The 24,078-nt window shown below is 45.4% G+C and overlaps 1 protein-coding gene across 3 annotated transcripts in view; it reads left to right on the top strand.

Moving 5' to 3' along the window:
• Positions 1-24,078, top strand: part of LOC117897276 (ABC transporter G family member 20) — a 66,037-nt gene that overhangs the window by 10,621 nt on the left and 31,338 nt on the right. For all 3 annotated transcript variants that reach the window (XM_034806006.1, XM_034806005.1, XM_034806007.1), the window contains exons 2-5: positions 2,558-2,807; positions 19,496-19,655; positions 20,150-20,412; positions 20,496-20,589. In XM_034806006.1, coding sequence (XP_034661897.1) covers positions 2,572-2,807; positions 19,496-19,655; positions 20,150-20,412; positions 20,496-20,589 — 753 coding nt within the window. In that variant the 5' untranslated portion in view covers positions 2,558-2,571. The remainder of the gene's footprint in view (positions 1-2,557; positions 2,808-19,495; positions 19,656-20,149; positions 20,413-20,495; positions 20,590-24,078) is intronic.

Genomic DNA, 24,078 nt, shown 5'->3' with positions numbered 1-24,078 from the left:
ATTTTACCTTTCATGCATGTGTGCCTCCGGCAATTCCTTGGGCTTATCCTCAGGGGCTGCCTGGCTGGCGGGCTGTGTGTGATTTTATTTATTTCCGAGTGGCTGCCAAGACGGCACCTGTTTCCGACCACCAACGAGAGAGTCTGACACAAGCGACCATAAAGATTGCACAGCAAGCGTATAGAAAAATCTGTGCAGCCGATAGGCACCTCATGGCCCAGAGAGGGGCAGAGAGAGGGAGACACAAGTTTAAAGATTTTTTGGCAAAGGTTTTGGGAGAAGAGTTTTCCCTTTCGGTTCCCAAATTTTGATTACATTTAAAGCTGGAATGGCTGCACCTTTTATTTATTTATTTGTTGTTTGTTCTGCTGCAAAGATCTATCTTCTGCTGGACTTAGTTTTGAGCATTTCTTTGATTAGATTGTTGCGGCTGCTACCGCATAAAGTTTTAATCAGTGGCCAAGATTCATTCCTCTGGGTCAGCGCCGTGCTGTGCATATTAATTGCCTTCAAAATAAGTTAATTAACAACAAAATTGAGTCAACGCTTGACCCAAGGTCGTCGTATAGGGATGCCATAAGTGAGAGAGAGAGAGAGAGAGTCCTTGCCTTTTGTTGCCACTCAATTGCAGTGCTTTTGCCTGACACTAATTCAGTTATAATCTGCCGAGGCACATGGCCAGCTGACAGCCATTGTTGGCTGGCTGGGGAAAGTGCAATGAAGATTGCTCTGCTGGCTGCTTACATCTTCGAACAATAATTCTTAATTGAAATACTGGGGGCAGGACATTAGCAATGACAGCATTTGCCGCTGCCAAGACATAGCTCATGAGCTGCCTGCCACAGAACAGCAGCAGAAGCAAACCGAAACACCAATCCGTGCCCCAAGCCAACCCAACCCAACCCCGTACCAGTAGCAGGACTCGTGCCCCGTGCCAGGGCCATTGTCTGGGGCCTGAACTGAGCAGAAATTAATTACATTGAAGTCATTTATCAAGAAAGTTTACTTCTTGCAGCCCGGAGTCGCTCCAAAAACGAACCAAAAAACTAAACACAACAGCAGCAGCAGCAACACAAACCCAAACCGAAACTGAAACCAAAAACACCAAAACCCAAACCCAAACTCAAACCCGAAACCCATTCTCAATGCCCAAAGAGAACTCTGGAAGCCACATCCCGCCCGTCTCCCGTCGCCCGTCGCCCGTCTCCCGTCAGTTGTTGTTTCCGTTACTTAGTTTGTTGTGTTTTTACATGCTTATTTTTATTTATTTGTTACGGGGAACCGGGCCCATTGTTAGTGCGAAGTAAATCAATAAATCGGGGCTGGATTTTTGTTTCAGTTTCTCCTTTTTCTCCTTTTTTTTTTGTTGCGGCATCCAAAATAATTGCAAAACTTTTGCTTCTATTCCCCCCCTCGAAATTGTTTGCTGCATTTTCGATTAGCAAAATGTCAATTTCAAATGAAAACGAAAATGAAAACGAAAATAAAAAGCAACTACCAAAGCACTTGGCCAAATTGTCGTTAACTGGCAAATGCCACTGAAGCACAGGGGCCAAATGGCAGTTAGTGCAGAGAGGATACTGGACACAGGACCCTTTATGCATGGGGTTATCGATAGCGAGAGAGAGAGAGAGAGAGATAGCATCGTGCGGGGTCTCTGGCGACAAGCGAAGCCATTTTCAAAATTTGATTTCGTTCGAGCCAAAAATTGGCAACAGCCAGCAGGAGGAGGAACAGCAGCAGCAGCAGCAGCAGGACCAACAACAACATCGAGGCGTGGCCCGAAATCTACATGACAGCAATATCCATCACGAGGCTAAAGCTAAAGCTAAAGCTGACCGGTACGGATCGGGTCCTGCCTTGACGATATACAAAAATTGGTTTAATCAACTGTGAAACAACTGCAGCAGCAGCAGCAACAACGACGACACTGGCTAAAATAGCCAGCAACAACGAAGGGGCGACAAAGGTTAAAAGCGGAGCGGGATTGGGGTGGACAAAGGTTAGAAGTGCAGCGGGCATTGGAGGCGATAGACAGACAGGCAGCAATAAACAAGCATTGGGCAAGACAGACAGCTGGAAAATATGCATGGAGTGCAGCAGAAATTTACACACTAAATTGTGTTGGAGAAGCTGCGAAAATCAAGCTTCAAAAATTATATATTTAGGAGACTTTCTCTGCCGCTTTTCTTGCTGAATTTATCAGCTCAATCAATTAGCAGCTCAGCTGCAACTATTTCGAACCCCCGACAACCTCTATGAGGAACTGCAAGTACCCCTTAAATAAACTATAAAATGTAGAGCTGCACACATGCCACGCTAGTTGCCATCACCATCGATATGCACATTCCTTGTCAATGCACAACAGCAACGCCAAATACAATGACTAACAATGACACAGCCAGCGTCAGCGACAGCGCCAAAGCCAGTGCCAGTGCCAGAGCCAGAGCCAGCGCATTGTGTGCCAATTTGAGATTCTTTTATTTCAATTTTGCGCCATGTCCAAACCCCATATACAATACTAATATCGATTTATGCACTATGATATTTTTTGCAGACTGCCACTACGACATGGATGCAGCAGCCGATGGTGTGCCGCCAGCGGCGCCAACAGCAGCAGCGACAACGGCCAACAGTGATCTGGATTTGGCGGCCCGTCGCCGGCTCTTCATGTCTCAGCCCTCGACACTGGCGACGCGACGCCAGCAGGCGGTGTGTGTGAGGCGTGCCCATAAAATGTACGGCAGCACCAAGAATCCCAATGTCGTGCTGGATGGCCTGAACATGACAGTGCCCAAGGGCTCCATGTGAGTACACAAATTCATACAAATTAGAGAGAAAAGCATTCCAACGTTAAGTGTGTGTTTAGGAGTTTTGGAAGTATTTTTTGAAACAGAAAGTTCCTCAATTAAAAATCAATTTATTTTCCCAATTTTCAACCCATTTGATAATAATATAAAAAAAATGTCAACAAATTTAAAAATACTGAAATTTATGTCAGTTTTCTTGTGGAGTTTTCTGTCTTCGAATAACCATTTTAACTTCTTTATTCCAAACCTTTGCTGACAAATTAAAAAGCAATTTATTTTCACTTTATCAAAAATATTTGAATATTATTAAAAATGAATGAAAAATATTTGTATAATATTTGAATTATATTAAAAAGGTTATAAATTATGAAAATTTAGTTTCGGAGTTTCAGTCTTCGAATTTCCCTCTTTATTTCTATGTTCGAAATTGTATAAAAGATCTACCCCATCTACCAATCAAATATATTTTTGAAATATGCAAATGAATACGCTACGAATTAGTGGAAAAAGCTAGATATAAACCACACAATATTCAGAAATTAAAAAGAATTGATCAAAAATATTAGTAAACTTAAAAATCGGATTTAAAAAACGCATTTTCCGATTGTCTGTTGTTGAATTTCCATATTAATTTTTAATTTTTATCCACTCTTGGATATGCCCCAACTACAAATCAAATTCCATTTGTCTCCATAATAATGACTTGGCTCCGAATTGGAGATAACAACAAGACACATAAATATGCACAAATATCCAGAAATAATAGAAAAAATACCATTTCAGGCACAACTCATCTACATTTAGCAGAAAATAGTTTGTCAAAATTGTTAATAAATTCTCAGTTCATAGCCAAAACTCGTAGCACCAAATAATCCAGTGCCAAAACATTTTTGTTCTCTTATTTTCCACCAGTGAAAATACTTCCTAAGCTTCGACTAAAATTGTTTCCATATCCGCAGAGCTTCCATAATGAACCAAAAAAAAATTATAGTTAGCCTTGGCATATGAGTTGAGTTGTGGAATATGCAGGAGTAGCTGCTGTGATATGCACACATTTCGTCTAATTAGAGATGAGTTGCACTTTCTACGCATAAGCGCATTAGAGTCAAAATGTTAAATGATTCAAAACTAACGTGGGCTAGGCAGCAGCACGCATACCATGAGGAGCGCAACACAAATCCAAAATCGAATATGCAAATGTGGTCGATGGGCTGGGGCTGGGGCTGGGCTGGCAGGTTGTTTGGTTGTGGCTTCGGCTTGGGGTCAGTGGAGGCTGCTCTCAACGAAATGCAAATGCATTTTCCAAAGATGAATCAAGTCTCTGCTGCTGCTGCTGTTGTTATTGTTATTGTTGCTATGGCTGCTATTGTTTTGTTTGCTGTGTGAATGGCCGCCAAAATGTTAGTGACCGCAATTAGCACTCAACATTTACGAGCATTGTGCCGATCGTGGCGGCGGCAAATGAGGCAGCAAAAGACGTTGGAGCGTCAGACGTTAACTGGGTCAATGTCAGCGGCGCTTGAAAAACTGCCAAATTAACAGCAGCAGTCCGAACAAACGAACATCTCGCAGCATCCATTGAGAGCCGCAAAACCAGTTTATAGCCAAGACATAAACCACTTGCGTGATCGTTGGAGTTGCCAGATCGTTCGCTGTGCAGTGGGGCAACCGGAACAGTGTGACCCTGATGCAAAGTACGATTTAGCAAGTGCTTGGGCCTGCTGCTATGTGGGTGTTTGTTTTGGTCATTTACCGAGATATTTCACACCGACACGACGACACCCCAGCCAGCCGGCTGCCTGCCTGCCTGCTTGACGGACTGACTGTCACACTTGAAATCTGTGAAAAAGCAACAACAAACACACACAAAAATGAAGCAAGAAAAAACTGTCAGCAAACGCGTTAGTGTGAACAAGAAGATTTAGCACGAAATATGTCGCCCAGAGACGGAACTCCAGGCCAACAGCACCAGCACCAGCACCAGTCCGACGGAGTGTCAGCTCCAACTCACTTGCCCAGTCCCCCCGTCCCCCCTGTGCTGTCAGCAGTGTCCCAGAACCAAAGCCAAAAAGAGAGTCCAACCAAAGCCAAGCATAGAGTCCACCCAGAGTTCTCCTCAGCCAAACAAACACCAAAAAAAAGAAATAATAAAAAAAGTACCCGAGAAGATTTGTGTTTTTGTTGTCGCCCTGAAACTTTGAGCCGCTTTTGGTAGGCGCGACACGTACCCCTGTCCACTGTCCACTGTCCCCTCTCCACTGTCCGTTGTCTGCTGACTGACATTTGTTTTGTTGAATTTTCTTTGTGTGTGTGGGAGCAGCTCCTGCTCGATGTTTCTGGTAGTGAGCCGCTGGGCATCACTGGCTGATGTCTGTCTGCGCTGTGATAAATAATTGTGTGTTTTTCTTTGCTTTATTTACAATGAATTATAGTTGTATTTTTTGGTAGATATATTCAAACATGTATGAATGTATAGGCTCTGGCCTGTGCCCAAACAAGACAAGTGTGGAAGACAACAATGAACACTTGAAGTGATGTGTTTTGTGGTCTGCCGCTGAGAGTGTTTGTGTTGGCATATAAATCACGCCATTTGATGCATAAATAAAGCGCTGAAATTACGCGGTTGCTGGTCTCTCTGCAGCCAGCACAGAATTTATGACCCTCAGCGTGTGAGTGCGTTTGATTTGCGTGGATTGAAAACTCATGCGTGGCGTTCCGGGTTCGATTTCAATTGAATTTTGCGCCAAAAATATGTTTTGTGCACATGGCAGGCAAATAAAAAATGAAAGAAATACACGAAGGCAGTGGAAAATTGTGCTCCTAGTAGCTGCCTCGATTTTTTTGCTTCTAGTTTAAGCCTCGAGTTTTCTTCACTTACTTTAAGCCTCGATTTTTAAGCTCTAAGTTGAGGTCTCTCCTAGTTTAAGCCTCGGAAATTCTGCTCTTAATTTAGTGCCTCGAATTTTCTGCTCCTAGTTTAAGCCTCGAAATGTTCTTCTTTTATTTCCTGCCTCAAATCTGCCCATCCACCTTGACTTCTACCTTTATTGCCTGGCACTTTTCTACTCAATTTCAACACTTAACTTCCCTCATTTAATTGCATTTTAAGAGCGTCTAATTAGTGCTCAACCAATGGGTCTAGAGTTGGCTGTGGCTTTCCCTCGATTATCGAATTTTCAATTGAATTGAACTTGGGTCTAATCACTGAGCTGCGTAATCATTTGCTGATGATTTCGTAATCCGCAAGGCCCACACCTGCCACTGCTTCGCTCCTGCTTCGCCACACACTCAATTACTCAGACGCAAAATTGTTGCCTTTAATGTGGAATTTTGTAGGGTAAATTGATCAACTTAATTGTCCATGGCTTGTGCGTGTGTCATTAACTATTTTATTTGCAGTGACCCCGACAACCACATTTCTGTTTTCAAACTTCTTTGGGGCCCTAAATCTTGGCCCTGGCTCCACTTGTTGCTCTTGACCGCAAAGTGTAGGCTGTGCGGCTCGTGTCTCTGGCTACAAATGATTGCCAAAATCTGTCTGTCTGTCTGTCTGTCTTGTGGTCTGCTCTATTATTATTTGATGTGTAGATGAACTAAATTGAAAAGTTGTTGCAACCAAATGAAAAGCACTCAAAGGGAGTTAACCCTTTGATGAGCGTTGAGCGTTTCGGGTAAGCTATTGAAAAATTGTGTGTGGAAATGCTCAGAGGAGGGGCAATCGTCGTGGCTGGTAGAGTGGCTTGCAGTTGACAGAACTAATCAAAAGAGCTGCCTAATTCTTTCTGGTTTATATCCCTGCAGTTTAATTGAAATATTCCCCAATGCATAATCACTTTTGATGGCCATTCATCAACTCTAAGACTCCAAATGCAATTCCTAAAGCAACTATGACACTTTCTGGCCATGAACTCATATATTTTTGGCAACTCTTTAGCTTTGCGACACGGCCTAAGTAATGTTGGAAAATGTTTTGGGTTCCTGTTTGTCTTACAGGAGTAGACCCACCTCCAGGTGAGAGATATTGCTCCCGGCCAGGGGGCAGTGCCAAACAAAACGCAATGACTGCCCATTGCCACCATTATTTTGACATACGACAGAGAGTCAGAGTCCAGGGGGAGAGAGAGACAGGGGGCAGGGTACAAGGAGCAGCAGCCCGGCAGTAGTCCGACTGGAACAATGGAAAACACGGCAAATCTAGAGCCTGATGTTAGGGCGGGGTTTCGGTTTCAGGTTCGCTCTTGCCCCTGGTCCTCGGGCCTTACAATGCGGCGGCAAAACACAGGGGAGAAGCAGAGGCTCTGGCTGGCTGGCTGGCTGGCTGGGGGGGGAAACATGGCCAACATGGCCAACATGAAGAAACATAATGGCTGCTTACAATTTGTGAACGAGCATAATGCGAACATTACATCCGCGCCATTGTTCTCGGCCAGCAGAGGCAGCGCCAGCAAACTGAGGAGAAGAGTTGGGCGGAAGGGCCTGGACTGTGGGTAGGCCCGAATGGAGCGGAGCTCGGGCTCGGGCTCAAATTAAATTAAAGCTGTTTAGTTGTAATTGGTCGTTGAGAGGGGTCCTCGGGCCGAGACAGGGCTTTGTGCTGTGCTGTGCTGTGCTGTGGCATGGTGCGCCTTTCCTGTCGACTGGAAGTGACCCTTTTTTCTGGGTCCTTGATGGTGTCGACTTTTGGTGGGGCTCTTCTCTCCCTCTCCCTCTCCCTCTGTGTGTGGGCTGCTGCCTGCCGCCTTTGTTCCCGTTTTGCACTTTATTGCACCTAACATGAAAATGGCAAATTAATGGACCAAGAGTAACGCTAAATTGAGTTCAGACAGGGCCACACACACCGCACACACACAGCACACACATTCCGCCTCACACGCAATAAATGTTGGCTGAGATTTTTAATCTTTTGCGAGTCACTTTAATTGATTGTAAATTGTTATTGAATTATTCAAGCCAAAGTCAGGGCCGGGGACAGAGCCAGGGCCAGGGCCAGAGGTTGAGCCTAAGTGTTGACCATTTTGTGGAGCACTTTAATATGGTTATAATTATTTTGTGGCTACATTACGTATACGTATCATGGCAAGGCCTGCCATTAATTGTCTTTCACTCTCGCTCTCACACTCTTTCTCCCTCCCTCCCTTAGTCTTTATTTCTCTCTCTCTCCCGCTTCACATATCAATTACAGCCCTTGACTGCCTCTCTGCGTAATGAATACTCACACTCAAAGTCAAGTCAAGCAGCGCGCAGTGAATCGAGTGAGTGAATGGCTGAGTCAGGCTCTGAAAGAACTGCACAAATTATGGGCTATTAACCACACACACAAATGAGGAGCGGGTGGCTGGATTGAGGATGCATATGACGGGCACAATTAACAATGGCAGAGACACAGGACTCGTAGGGAAGCAAAAACACTGAGCGGAAAACACTGCTCTATGGAAAGTTGTGGAAGTTTTTGCTTGCTTGATTGCTAGAGATATTTTGTTGCAGTGTTTATTATTATTACAAGCCAGGCAACCAATTAGTAGCCCATCAGTGCTGCTGTCTGTAGCTGTGTTTGCATCTCAATCTCCATCTGTATTTACATCTCTGCCTGCATCTGTAGCTGCATCTTTATCCTCATTGCTGGCTTTATTAATTACACACACTCAACAGCTAGCAAAAACTTGAAACTGCACTCGAAATGGCCCGCAGCGGGGTAGCCTTGGCAATTGCCTTCGTTGTGCCAGTACGTATTTATTTGAGGTCAATATCAAACGCATTAGCCACTAATTACGCCTCGATTTATGCACAAGCCAAGCCACATTTAATGCATGCACTCGGAGCACTCGAACTCGGACTCGGACTCGTCTAAAGTATTGTGCCCCCCCTGGACATTAACCCGCCAATCAATTGAGTTTGAGTGCCAGTATTTAGGTGTAGATATATTTCTGATGACGCCGGGGACACGCCCCTGCCAGAATGAAACTTTATTTGCGCAAGAAACTGTCCGGGCTGGCGGGTAGGAAAAGTAATCAGTGTCATTTGTATATCTGTGGAAATGACTGAAATTATTCCAGTGTGGACGCATTGCTGTTGTGATTTGTTGAGAGCTCCCTGCCAGCGCGGCATTAGTAAATTATTATTGAATGCCTTTCAATGGCAAGAGTTTGCCCCGTCGATGGCTGCCGCCCCCCGGACTTCCATTTGTTCTCCGATTTGCGTGTGTGCCTGCGATTTATCCAACACAAACACAAAGGCAAACCCCAACACACACACGCCCCTGGGGCACACACTGAATATTCGATACTTGCGCCTGGCCTTAGTTGAAGTTCAAGTGGCCGAAGTCAAATCGTTTAGCCCCGCTCCTACCTCATGGCCCTCATATCAGTCTTTGGTTGTGACTTTGTCGCAGGCAAAATTAATATAATAAATGGAAGGCAGACACAAACTGAGAGATTGAAACCCTTTGCTTAAGCCTGACCGACAGCAAACCAATTACAGCTGCGCATTAATGCTGCAAAAATATTCAAAAGGCAAACAGAGAGCGGCAGCGACTAAGGATTAAACGCCCAAACCACAACGATAGACAGGCGGCCCGGCCCTTCCGTATTAAAAAGCGGAAATTAAAATCTTTACGGCAAATGATTAACCAATAAGGAAAGGCACACCAAAAAATATAGAGAAGAGAAGGAAATGGCGAGCCGCTGAACTGTTTTTTGGCATATAATTGCCAAAAGTGGCTGAAGGCCGCGCAAGCCTCTCCGACTGCTGCCCATTGGCATTGCTGCCCTTGCCCAAACCCAACGGAAGTTCAACAGCCGCTGCAATGGCCAGCTTATTAGTCAAATTAGGCAACCAGAGACCAAGGGCAGGGCGGAGCTAAACAGGAACCAAGGGACAGCAGCAGGGACCAAGTACAGCGCGGAGAACCATCTCCGTTTGCTGTGGCTGTAGACGAAGATGCCCGCCACGTCGAGAGTTTGTTTGCCCATTTAGACGAGGCCAATTGAGGCGTCAAGTGAGTGACGAGCGGAGGCGCAGCTAGCAGACGGTGGGAACCCAACGAGGCTGTAATGAAAATCGATTAAAAATGGCAGCCAGTGCTGTCCTCTAGCCCCGCTCTAGAGCCAGCAGTAATGGCAAATTAATTGTAAAGTATGCGTCCATTTTGCTTTGGTTTTTGCCTTCGCTTTGGCTGGCCTAAGGACACTGGCAGTGGGGCTGGCTCCTTCCTCTGGGGCTCCTTCTTGGGCTCTTTTGAAGGATTGAAAGCGGCGTAAAACAATAATTAATTGATTGCAAGAAGGCGGCAGAAGTGCTGGTCGCCGGAAGGCAAACAACGATGTTGGACTTCATTTGGCAGCGCCCACACCCGCACCGGCACCCTCGCTCCCCCACTCTGCCCCCCCGTTAAGTGGCATAGAAAATTAGTGCTGGCCAAGAGGTAAAATGTTAATTTTGCGCATACACTTGCTGGGAGAGAGAGTTTGGGGACTACAGCTAGAGGTTTGGAATTTAATTCGTGAACAATTTTGAGACAAAAGGAGAGGCTGAAACTCACTGGGAATCGAGTGGCAAATCCAAGAACTTTCCTTGCCTTTTGTGGCTAAGAAACAAAGGCATTCAATGCCTCGAAGTGTGTGTTTCAAAGTTACTAAATTTGAGTGGAGGAGCAGCAGCAGCAGCAGCAGCGGGAGGAATCCAATTCAAAGGCTTTTCGTTTCGCTTTCAAGTGAATTTGATACTCTCCGCGAATGGATGCCAGTGTGTGTGTGTGTGTGTGAAATAATAAGCCAGTTACAGTCATTTTATTCCCCCATTCAAGCTGCAAAAGGATATCTCCTTGGCGGCTGTAGCCCCATTTTCGTTTGCGCTGCGGAAATTCAATTTGCATGGCAGCCCAGTGACAAGTGCAGGCGGGATAACGAAGGGAGACGGGAGTTTAAGGTTGATTCGAATTGAAATTCAAGCAGCAATTATCCACAAATGAAACGACTTTTGTGCGAATGCGGATGCGGGTCCTGCTCCTGCTCCTGCTCGAACATTTGAGTGTTGGCCGCAATTAGGCGACTGCGACGGAGACGATTTCCATTTGCTTAAGCCACGGCTGCGGCAATGTTTAAATAATTGCACGAATCTGCGCTCAGTTCAGTGTTTTTTCTTTGGTTTTCTGTTTGCCCATTTGCTGTCTGTCAGTTTTGGTCTGTGATTTTACGCTTCATTTGCTTAAGCTGCACTTTCCTCATGCACTTGAAATTTTACTCGCAATTTTACAATGCAAAAATGTCAGCAGAGCAGCTGCTGGCAGGCTGCCAATGCATCAGTCGGTTGGTGAGTCACTCAGTCACTCAATCACTCAATCACTCACTCTTTCAGTCAGTCAATTAGTCTGTCAGTCAGCCGGTGGAGTCGTCTCTCATTTCAGTTGAAAATTAACAATTACGCACCGCAAATGGAGGCAGGGGGTTATAAAAATAAACTATGCCGCAGGCATCACAGCGGAAACGGAAGTGCGCATTAAAATTGTGCACGGCTTGCATGTGCATGTGCATGTGTGTGTGTGTGTGTGTGTGTGTGTCCGCAATTAGCAGCTCACATGTGTGCATCCTTTATGTGTGAGTAATTAAAACGGAGTGTGCGCATTTAATAAGTTCAGCATTGCCTTACCCAAGCGGAGACCCGACCCACAGGTGAAGCTTACCCCAACCCCCACCCTGCACCCCTTCCCATATCCATTGCACAATAAAATCCGTCAAAGCCTGCGCCCTGCATCCGCTGCAGCAACATAGTTTTCCCTTCCCCATAAAGTCACACAAATAATGCATAAATCACCTTGTGCCATATTTTATGCGCTGCATTGGGCATGGAATTTGTTGTGGAAAAAAGGAAATAAATGCACAGAAAATGCCTCCGAATTGTGGCGACATTTAGTGATTGAAATGCCTCAACATTTGCAGGGGCAAACACTCAGTCGTTGCAGACCTGCCACTCATTTAACTAGCTGCCGCAGCTTCTTATGAACCGCCTTCCTGTATGCCACATACTGGGGGCCCGCTGCCGTCGCATAGCTGCGGGCAGTCCTTTCGTTGACCTTTCTGCTGCTGCCACACTTCCGCTAGAAATATCGCATAAATGGCAGTTGCAGCCATAAATGGCAGAATAAGCGAATAAGCAATTTAATTACGTTCGCCAGCACCTTTTATTTATATGCTGCAGCGCCTCAGGCAAGCCCCTAACCCCTAACCCCTCTCCTCGCCACCCTCTTTCTCTTTATTGCAGCGCAAATTACGTTCAAGTAGGGAACAATTTCCATTAAAACAAAATTATGTGCATCAAAACTGAATTTGCATTAATTTGAGTATTTATTTTATATACACAAAAAAGGTGCAATAGACGTGCATTACGTATACGCCTTGCTGTGCAATTTGTTCTATCGCAAAATGGCTGCCATGGCAAATCGCTAAATTGTTAATTACACGTACACGTAACTACACACATGTAGTTGTATATTTACGTGCCCAAAAAATTGCATGGGAATTTTCCCAATTCATTTCGAATCGCGGCGCACGCACGCAAACCAAAAATTGCAATGCGATAAATTTAAATAAATAGGTGGGAGCACGGGTGGGAGCTAAGGGGCACAAATGGGGGCAGGCGTAGAGGTAATAGTAGGGGTATACAACCCCCATGAAGGACGCAGCACAACCAACCGTTTAGCCCATCAATGGAGGGACAGCAACAGTGCCACAAACAGCATCACAAAACTGTAATTGACCGATGCAGCTCCCAGCTCTATCTGTATCTGTATCTGTGGGTGGGTGCCGCCTGCGTGTTCTCTGCAATTTGTTCTCTCAGCTGATTTTGTGTTGATTCACTGCCGCCGCTGCTGCTGCATTGTCGTGATTTCGTCGAGCCCTGCAAACAAATGGCCTGTTAACAACAAATGTCTGTGTCGCTCTGTGATTTTACGTAACGTTAAATAACATTTTAACATTTTGCCCAAATCAAAATGTCTAAATATTTGTACAGCACCGAAAGCCTGACGGCAGAGTACAATGGAAAAACAAACGCTAAATTATAATTAAGTGGGCAACACATTCCAAATAAAATCAGATTAAATAAGAGTCCGACTAGCGCGTGATATGCAGACAATAAAGTGTGACGGCAAGTGCGCATAATTAGATAATAAATTGAGTCCACAAAAATATGGAAAAAAAATGGCAGATTTAAAGGGCTGCGCCGTGATGAAAAAAATGCAGCAATTAATGTGCAGAGTTTTTAAAGGGATTAAACATATAAATTATAATATGGAGCGGCAAGAAAACAACTTGGCATCCGGTTGAGCACTGTCCACACGTGCCACACAGCGCCCGCTCAGCGTTCTTGATTTGTTTGCTCTCCTTTTTTAGTGCTGACTTTTCAATGTGTTTGTGTACTCGTGTCTCGTTTATTTCCTCCTAATTTATATGGATGGATGAGAAGTTGAGCGCTGAGAATTAATGCCTGTCCTTGAATTTTTCATAAACTGCCAATTCAACGAAAAGTTTTGCAAGCAAACAAACACCAGCAAACAGCACACGAGATAGAGACACACAGAGAGCCACACACAGAGCGGCTCCTCAATGGACAGCGCAAAAGTTCGTGGAGTAAAAGTTCAGTTTGTGGGCTTGGAAATTCCTTTTAAAAAGCGTCTTAATCAGCAGTAAATTCACAACTAATCAGTGGCCCCATTGTTTAGCTGTCGCTGTGTCTGCTTCCATTTCTATCTCCTTTACCGCTCCCTCCCCGATTGGCAGTGCCAACTCACATATTTGTAACCCAGCGCCGCTCGAACAAAAGCATCGATTCTGGACCAACTTATTGCAACATAATTACAAGTTGCAAGTGCTGCGATGCATAGTAAGTGAGGGTAGAGCGGGTGCACCGCCTCGCATGAGTGACGGCGACAGGTCATTGGTTGCTTTCTGTGGCATAATGCAATTACAGATTTGTTTTCGAATTACTTACTTCTAAATTGCATATTCTTTTGGGGTAATTGAGTTTGCAAATATTTGCAAATTTTACTTCTCCTCCTGGCACATCCTTCTGCTCATCTCTGAACTGCACTCGAGGGCGCGCTCTGTCTCTGTCCGGGCTGCAGCGCATTGAACTTACTTTTAATTATGCTGCAAGACAGCAGACTCCCAGCCACACGGACACGGTCAGCAGCAGACGGACACGACACGGCACGGACACGGCACGGACACGGACACGGACAGCAGCAGCAGCAGACGCCCAGCCACACGAACACGAACATTGTTTGCGCTTCGCCTCGGCTCTTGGCTTAATAAATTGCAATTGTTTGCAAAGCTAAACTTTGTTTCTGTGTGGGGCACTCAGGACACTCAGGGGGTGCCTCCGTCCATGGCCCACTTTTGTTTGTTCTCCGGCTGTGGTTGTGAATTTTGTAATTGGTTTGCTCTGCATTTGACAAAAAAAAAACCGAGCACAAAAAAGAGAAGAAATGGGAATCAAGCGCAAGAAAGTTTAGCATTATGGCCGGACGGTCAAACAAAAGTTTTTTCGGATTTTTCTTTATATTTTTTCTATATTTTTTGTCGGTCTGCATGTGCGGTTAACGAAGCAAATAGAGCAAAGGCAGCAGCGCAAAAATTGTTTTAAAAGCTGTCCAGCAGTCAAATATTTAACCAAAATAGCCAGCCAGACAGCGCACAGTCGCCACCCCATAAAAACCGCCTCCAGTCTCCACCCCAAAAAAGAGTTTACTTCGTTTGATTTCTGCCATTTAATAAGCAATTGTTGGGGCCACAGCAAAAGTTGATTAACATGCAGGCAAACGAAAAGCAAACGAAAGAGAAACTAAATATTGGAATACAAAAACATGAGTGGAGCAGGGGGAGCAGGGGGAGCAGGGGGAGCAGGGGGTATAAATTGTTTAGATTACAGGCAGCAAGGGAAATGCTCTGGGACACTGATATGCAACAGACACGCTGCCAGACAAACAAACAGAGAGACAGAGAGAGAGGCAGGCAGGCAGACCAAAAACAAAACCAAAAACTGACTGAACTGAACTGGACTGGACTGAACACGAATGCAGCCACAAGGGTGAAAGGAAAGGTCTTCTTCAAGCAGCAGCCACAGAAAGCGAAGCCAACGAGGAGCGGGAAGAGGAGGTTGCAATCTCAACTCTGCCGTAAAAGATCAGCAGCGGCAGGACAACATGTTATTGTTTGCATTTGTTTTTCCATGGCACAAGCCCTGGCCAGGACTCGAGTTAACTTGGCCAGCAAAAATATTTGGTTGAAAGCATACCAAAAAAAAAAAAAAGAGACAAGAGACAAGAGAGAAGAGAGAAGAAAGAAGGCAACCGCAAAGTGATAGGCAAAAGGTTGGCAACAAATAATAACCAAACATTTCTCTGCTGCTTCTCGCATTCCTGTTGGACGGCACATGAAATTGTTTAAATTATTTACACAAGCTGCAAAATTAAAATGGACAGCTCGGGGAGAGGGTGGAGGGGGTGGCAACAACAGCATCCAGTCATTGTTATGACTGTTGCAACTGCTTGGGTCAAGTGCTGGCACGTACATGGGGAGCTGTGGCACTGGCGGCTGGCAGTCGAGTGTAAGTGGACCAGTCCAGTAGTCACTCCAAAAACTCCATAGTTCATAACTTTTCATTCTGTTTCTCCCACTCTGTGTGTCTGTGTGTGTGGCTGCTGTGTCTTTGGGACTTATCTTTGGTCCCAGGCAAATTTTAATTATTAGCATACATTCCCATAGACCCCGAGAGCCGTCTGAGTTTTATGAGTTTGATTGTTCTCTGCTGTGCTTTGGCCTCTGCCGATGCTTTACCCTCTGCTCTGCTTTACCCTGTCCAGCTCTGCCCGCTGCTCTGCTTTGCACTGCTTCTGCTCTGCCGCTGCTCGGCTTTGCACTGCTTCTGCTCTGCCTCTGCTCTGTCAACTGCTCTCCTTTGCACTGCTTTGCCTTGCCTACTGCTCTGTCCACTGCTCTGCCGCTGCCTCTGCTCTCCGCTCTCCTTTGCACTGCTTTGCTCTGCCCGCTTCTCTGCTCTGTCATGCACTGCTTTGTCTCTGCCTCTGCTTCTGGCTCTGCTCTGCCACTGCCCTGCTTCTGCCCAACTCTGCACTGCTTCCCACTCACATTGTGTATGCGCATTGCGTACGTCTGTATCTAATTGAAAAAAATCAAGCATACGCCATGTTGTGCCATTGTTTTTGACGAAACACAGAAAGAGTAAGAGAGAGAGAGAGAGAGAGAGAGAGAGAGAGAGAGAGAGAGAGAGAGAGCAAGGTTGGCCATAACACACAGCCGGCTCACAAGTGCACAAAAATGACTACTCCTAGAGGCAAATAATGAAATGAAATGTTGACAGAGTCTCCGAGTCTCTGAGCCTCCGAGTCCTGTTTGTTATTGGCATCTGCTGCCGCACGAAATGACTGAATTTAAGAGCAGCCTATCACAGTCACAGGCCGCAATTAATCGATGACAATTCAATTAGCTTCGAGCCCCATAACACACACAAAGGATTCATTCAAGATCTGCAGATCCACACACACAGAGCAGCAGAAACTTTACTTTCGAGAGCATCCTTGGAATGGCAGAGCTGAGCAGTTTGGTGTGGGAATTGAATGGCCATAAGAAAAAGTTTACCGTTTAATTGGACAGGCAAATAGGCAGGCGGCTGCAGGCTACAGGCTACAGGCTACGGTAGATTGCAGCATGAGGCGGCGGCAACGACTCGTTGAGTGTCTAAATGTCAGTAAGTTTTACCCTCCCCCAACCCCACCCCCCCAGCTGCTTTCGGCCAAACAATGAGCTAAATTTTCCATGGAAAAACTACTAAGTAAGCTTGTTAATTAAATACGCATTACCGCCCCTGTAATTGCCTGTGACGCGCTGCTGCTTAGCAACAACAACTAGAACCGCCCCGCCCCGCCCCGCCACGCCACGCCACTCCACTTCACTCCATCGGTGGCATGGGGTAAGGGCTGAGAGGTGGTACACACACAAAACTAATTGTTGAAGTCAAGTGCAAAGTTTTGTGCAAAGAGTCCGAGAGTGCAGGGTCCGCCGCGTCGATATATCATGGCAGAAAATAAGCAAACATTAAATTTAATTACCGAATGACACCTCCGACCAAAGGGACAGTCAGCGACACAGGCGAGCCACAGCATGGTGGAAAAATGTTAATTTTAAAATCAAATATGAACTTAATGATCCGCCGCCTGTTACTGCAAATGACAATTAATTAGCGCATATTTCACTGCAGTTTTGCAGTTTTACAATCCGCATGTCAGAAGCCATTTGACTCACACAAATCATCAATCACGGTGCCCCGCCACCACCCCCTGTCACGGCATGCATCAAGCGCTGAGTAAATGCAGCAGGAAAAAAAGGTTAATGGGTTTAAAAATCAACCTCAACTCGGGTCGTCAGCGTCAACGTCTGCAACGTTGCTTATTGTTTGAATTGTTTTTTTTCGCTGGCAAAAAAAAAGGAGAGGAAGGTAGCTAAAATATGCGCAGGTATTACCCTACTGTGTTGGGTAATTTGTGGCTTGGAATGTTTTGTGGTCCCTTTCCTAACACGACACACGGCCATTTAACGCTTTACGGCATTTTGGTTTATGCAAAATGCAATCGCATGCAAATGCAGCCGCTAAATGCGAGGACATATCCAACAGGAAAAGTGGCATAAAACCGGGGAAAGGAATACTCAAGGATGTCGCAGTGATGGAGACAAGTTGGCTGTCGTATTTTTTTTTTTTTTTTTTTTTGATGGAAAATTAAATTTATGGCTAATTATGTTCAATCTGCCAGCTGCATATTTACCAACAATTAAATTGAATTGTCGCCTGGCTGAAATTTCTTTTGTGCATTAATTTTTATATTTATAATATTTTTCTTCCACTTAAACACATTTATTTATTCGTTGCTAGCATATTTTTAAAAGCTGAAAAATATGCCTATAAATAATATTTGCCATTTATTTTGAACATATTCTTAATAAAGTTTTTTGTGAGAAATTTTAATTTAGTTTTTCCGTGACATTTTATATGTTTTAAGTTCCTTTTTTTGTTTGACATTTTATAAGCTTCTATTTAGTTTTTTGTGTGAAATTTAATACGTTTAATTAAAGCAAAAAATATTTAAATGCCGCGCACACAGCTCCGGGTCTGAAAACGCTTTATAAAAGCCAACAAATTATCGGCTTTTAGTTGTGTAGTTTTATCACTGCTGCTTCAGCTTTGGAGCAGAGTTTAATCATATCTGGCCCCATTGTTCCGACACACACCCACAGCCCAGCCCTTCCTGTGTCCAACTCTCGTGTGTCCTTAAGCTGGCCAGCGCAGAGCTGTGCTTTTATTTACCCCTTTGGCTTTTTGCTTTGGCTTAAACAAGTGTGGCCCCACACACACACACACACACAAATACACACAAACACTGAGTGCAGTCACTTCGACCTGCATGTTATTCATGACTAAACACACACACACACACGCACACACGGTTACACAGATATACTCTCAGCCGCAGCAACCTTAACCGACCTCTAACCGCGACTCCGCTGCCACCGCCTGGAGAGGCAGCCTCCCCCGCCATCACCCCCACCACCTCAACTGCCAGACCAACAATTTTCTAAACCCGCGCGCTGCGCACGTAATAAAAAATACGGCAGCTTGGGGGCAGGTTGTTGTCGGTGCAGCAGCAGCACTGAGAGAAAAATTCTACACAAATAAACTAAATAAAATAATAATAAATAACACAATTTCAGCAATAAATGTCAAAAATTCTGCTACGTTTCCTCATTAATTGGAATAAATTTCTTTCAGTGTGTGCTGGCAGCTTGCTAGTGGGGAATGAGCAGGCTGACTGGCGCGCTAAGCTGTGCTAAACATTCCCTAAATATATTTTGCAACAGCTCCTCCACACACACACACACACACACACACACACACACACACATGAGAAACACATGAGATAAGCGGCGCACATACCGCACCAACCTGAACCTGAACTAGGGGCTGGCTGGCCACCCCCCTGGCTGCAGCGCAATGAAACTTTTTGCGCCTGAATATTTTTGCAAAACTATTCACAGTTGATTTTTCACCTGATGCTTTTCATCCTTGTACCTCCGTGGCCCAGCCTCAGCCACAGCCCCAGTCTCTGTCTCTGTCGCTGTCTGTGTGCGTTTGAGAGCTCGTGCCTGCCTTTGTGCAGCTGCTGCCTGCGAGTCCAGTGGGTTTTGCGAGTGCTTAAAATATTTGTCCCGCCCCCAGACTCCCCATCGTGCACCTGACTTTGGCCTAGCAGCCAACCTCTTTATAGGTCGCCCCAAAAACTTAAATGAAGGCTCCACACAGCGCGCGCGTACAAGTGCTGCCAGTGCCACATTCAGCTGTATTTTGCATGTGGCACCAGAACGGAGAGTTTTACAAATTAAAGCGCATTTTTTTCCCCATTCAAAATAAGTTTCTATGAACAGCAAAGCGATGCATATTTATAGTCTGTACAAATTAAATCCCAAATAAATAATTTTCAACTTGATGCTCTTTTTTTTGTTCTCTAATATTTTTTAGATGTTTATTTACCCCGCGCCATGTGCATTACCCGCTCGTATATACATTTTTGAACCACTTTAAATATTTTCTCTATAATATTTTCCCCTTTTTTGGCATTGCAGCTATGGCCTTTTGGGTGCCTCTGGCTGTGGCAAGACAACGCTGCTCAGCTGCATCGTTGGACGTCGTCGCTTAAATTCGGGTGAGATTTGGGTGCTTGGCGGACGGCCGGGTTCGCGTGGTTCCGGTGTGCCCGGACCTCGAATTGGCTATATGCCACAGGTGAGTTTCGCAGTCTCGCTGCCTGCCTGAATATTTCATGCTCTTTTTATTGCCTCATGCCCCCACCCGTCCATTCGACTAAATTAAATAAACGCAATAAAATGGTGCAAGCACAAAAGAAAACATATACCAACGGCAAAAGTTTTAAATGCCTCACAAACACACAGAGAGAGACGGAGAGAGAGAGAGAGAGAGGGAGAGAGAGAGAGAGAGAGGGAGAGAGAGAGAGAGAGAGGGAGAGAGAGCACAAAACTTTTAATTTTCACAATCCATAAGAATACTTCAACTCTGACCCAAAACTCTGAGTGTGCTGTGTCCCACCTCCTCCTGCTGCCCCTCCCGTGGGGAGCCATAAACCAGCAGCGCTGCAAAGTAGGCAACAGTTTTTCACGTCGCTTGTGCACACCCAGCACAGGGGCATGCCGCTTGTGTGTGGTGCCTTCTGCAGGTGCAAAACTATAACATCCGCTTACCCATTTGCCTTTTATTTGCAGGAGATAGCGCTTTATGGAGAGTTCACAATGCGTGAGACCTTAATCTACTTTGGCATTATCTCGGCCATGCCACGCAGCGACATCGAGGATCGCACCGAATTCCTGCTCAAATTGCTCAATTTGCCAAATGGCTCGAAATTTGTCAAGAATTTGAGCGGCGGACAGCAGCGACGCGTGAGCTTGGCCGTGTCGCTGCTCCACGAACCGGAGCTGCTCATTCTGGATGAGCCCACGGTGGGCGTGGATCCGGTGCTGCGCCAGAGGTGAGTCATGGCTGAAGACATTCCCCCTGCCCCCGCTGACAGCTGATTAACTCTTTCCGCTTGTCGTTCTCGTTTCTGTGCAGCATTTGGGATCATTTGGTGGACATTACACGAAACGGTCACACAACTGTGATAATCACCACGCATTACATTGACGAGTGTGCCCAGGCGCATATGGTAAGTGGGGAGTGCGACAAATGCGACACCAAAGGGCGGCCAAGTGTCAATGCCCACGCATTGTTTGCACATTTGATTTATGATCCGCTCTCGCATCTATTTGGACTATGCGGCGTATGAGCAATATTATGTGTGCCGCTGTAGCTGCCACTTCTCTCTTGCCAGAGGTGAAAGTTCAGCGCTTATCAGCTCAAGTGGAGCACCTGTCAACATGCGGCGCTAAGTGCTTCCGCCCATGCCCGGCCCGGCCCGGCCCGGCCCGGCCCAGCCCCGTGGCAAATTTGTATCCTGCGCGTTGCAACAAATCTGTGTCCTGTACGAACAACAACAAAAAAAAAAGAGAATATTACAGACAGCTGACCCATGGCCGGGGGCACAGATTTACGAGGCATTTCCGAGCGAGACACATTGCAAAAATTTTACTTCAGATTTATTTATGTCGCACACAAGAGAGCGGCGCAGGTTGGATGTGGGGGCTGTGGGGGCTGTGGCGGACTGGCGTGTAGGCAAATATAACTGCGTTAGTCATTTAATGCGTGCAGCAAACAATGAACTTGGGCGGCTACAAGGAAATACACAGAAAAATACACGAATAAATCGTGACAAAGCCCATCACAATGGACAAGCTGGCTTTAGGCAGATATAAATCCACACAGAGCATGGGCATGGGCATGGGCATGGGCATGGGCTTGGGCATATACATAAAACAAACAAAGTCCTTACACGCTCAAGTGAAGTGTGAGTGGGTTTGAGCAACGAATATATCAATGACAACACTTTGAAAAAGATTGATGCTGCACAACGCACACCCCAAAAAAGGGGGCGGAGCAAAAGGGGGCAGAAAGTGTGAGCTGGACAGACCTCCACACCTTCAACGTTTAAAGCGATTGATTGATTTTGCTCGCCTCAGAAATTATTCACTAAACACATTTGTTTAGGTAAAACTCAGCCATGATCTAGGGTTGAAAAATGCTTCTCTCTCTTTAAATTCTTTAACTTTGTGTGCGCCTTAAGCGACTTTTATGCGCACATAATTCATGTGAAATCCTTAAACAATAAGCTTAGAACTCTAACCCCACTTGACCCTGCCCCAGAGGACATTCAAAGAGTTGCTGTGCGACTGGCTCATCCCTCATTCGAGGCACACAAACAACGTAGGATACAGCCCCGCCAAAAGTCATTGCGGTAAAGAGTTATGGCCAATAAACGCAATCACTGCCAGGGCATAGAAAAACCTGGCGCTTTGTTTGAGACACTGGGGACACTCGGGCAACACTCGCAGCCCATAAAACAATAAGCCTGGAGACCGCTCAGTTAATCTATTCGCAAACCGCGTTGAAATGTGAATTTAATACGAATTTTTGGTTGAAATTTATGGCCCACATGCGCGCACCCCTAGGGACATCTCTCTCTCTGTCTCTCTGTCTCTGTTGTAACTTTTGGTGACAGTGTTTAATTGCTCATATTGAACACGTGTTGGCTTCCGTTTCGCTTCTCCCAGCCAGGATTGGTGCACGCCTCAGTAGCCTCTGCCGTCTGCCTCTCGGAGTATTATAGCCGGCAGCAAATTGCTTTTTCAGCTTTGTCACAGTCCCTTTTTTTCTGCTCAAGCTTCCTGGGAGCATCTGACCAACTGGAGTTCGAACAACAACTGCAATTTCACGTTCACGTTTCCCCCAAGTGCTCCGTCCAAGGTAGTTATGTGCACATCTTTTTCGACAATTCTGCACGTCACGAGGACTTCACTTGAGCTTCTGCTTTGGTTTTCTTTCTGCTTTTCTTGTGGTTTTTTTTGTCCCTGTTTTTGTGCTGTTTTTTTGCGTTGAGTCAACAGAATTGCGTGTCCAGCACGGGGGATTTCTACTACCAATAGATGCTAAACCATCCACTCGAATGGCCGAGAGCGGTGCGGACACACTCGTACTCGTGCTCGTAAATTTTAACAGCGGAGTCCTGATTGAGCAACGCACTTCAATTGGCACCTCTACACGGCACTTGATCTATTCCCCCACCCCCTGCCATTAAATATTATTATGGCCTGCTGGCAATTTATAAGCTGAAAATTCATGTGGCAACAAAAATTATGCGCAGCACAAAACATCAACAAAAAATTGATGTTAGTTTTTTTCGTGCAGCTTCGGATGCTGCAACTGCCACTCCATGTCGATGATGATGATGCACTCAAAAAACAAAAAAGCAAAAGAGAAGAATCTTTTCCCCTTGGAAAAAGCATTAAACATGCTCGTAAAATGCATTTACGACTCGTTGTCTGAGTATCCGTGTGTGTGCGTGTGTGTCTGTGTGTGTGTTTGCTGCACTTTCCCAGAGCGCTGGCTGCCATTTTCCTGCGTGTTTTTATGTGCTTAAATTTTTGGTTATTGTTATTTGTTCTGTATATTGTGCAGCGATTAAGATTTTAAGTTTTCACTTTAATTGAAATATATTTATAGGCATTAAAAAACCGCACAACACACACACACACACACACACAGTCCAGAGCAGGAGTTATCTCTGTCTATTAAATTTGAATCTGTTACAAAAAGTCATTAAAGAGGAGTTCGAGTAGCTGCCGCTGCAGAGGCTAAAATCGAATTTAGTTTTGTTCTTTTTTAATGGAAACATTTCCATATTATTTCCATATTATATTCTCCGCTTTTGTTTCTGTCTCTAAAAGCATTCGCTGGCTTAAATTCGCGCAGGCACATCAAAGGCTGCCATTCATCCCATTATGACACAGCATCAACGCCCTGCAATGGTATCGTCATTAGCCGGAGACTGACTACCCCCTCCCCCCAAAAACAACCGCCTGAAGGTCCTCCTCCACACATGCTCCACGCGGGGTCATCCAACCCTCAGCAGCACACAACACAATGGCTTCTACACGTCGTCGTTGTCCTTGTCCTCCCTCCAACAAAGTGCAGCGCTTCACTTTTTTTTTGTATGACAGACATTGCTCCCCCAAATTTAATGTCAGCTCTGCCTTTGCCTTGGCTCCTGGGAAATTGTTGGCTCAAACACACAAAAAAAAGGGAAAGAAAACCCAAAAAGAGACAGAAGCTAAAATACAAAAACAAAGACAAGGACAGGCAGCAGCGACAGTGGCGAGCGGCAGTCGAAGCTAAGAATGCACTTACAGAATTAATGCAAAATTTCTGCTCTAATTTTGCTCTATTTTGACAGCAATTTTCACTCTTTTTAATCTTTAGTTAATAATTATATTTATTAAATTGCCTTGCAAACACATTGTAATGTTGGGCATGTCCTTTGGCAGTGTATATAGAGAGCAATCGCGTATACGCCACATGGCCACCACACACTGAAGACAGAGCGTGGGGACAGTACAGTGTGTGGGCATGGCACTGGAGCACTTGGAGCACTGTCTGTGACTGTGCATGCAGCACTTTCAGCTCTAATAAATGAAATCAGGGAGCGTAACATTATGTGATGGATATATTGTTACGGATACGAGTGGACCAGGGACAGCCACTG

Source organism: Drosophila subobscura, chromosome O, assembly GCF_008121235.1.
Source record: "Drosophila subobscura isolate 14011-0131.10 chromosome O, UCBerk_Dsub_1.0, whole genome shotgun sequence".
NCBI classification, from domain to species: domain Eukaryota; kingdom Metazoa; phylum Arthropoda; class Insecta; order Diptera; family Drosophilidae; genus Drosophila; species Drosophila subobscura.
The sequence above is the reverse complement of the archived record's forward strand: the minus strand, read 5'-3'. Positions and strand labels throughout refer to the sequence as shown.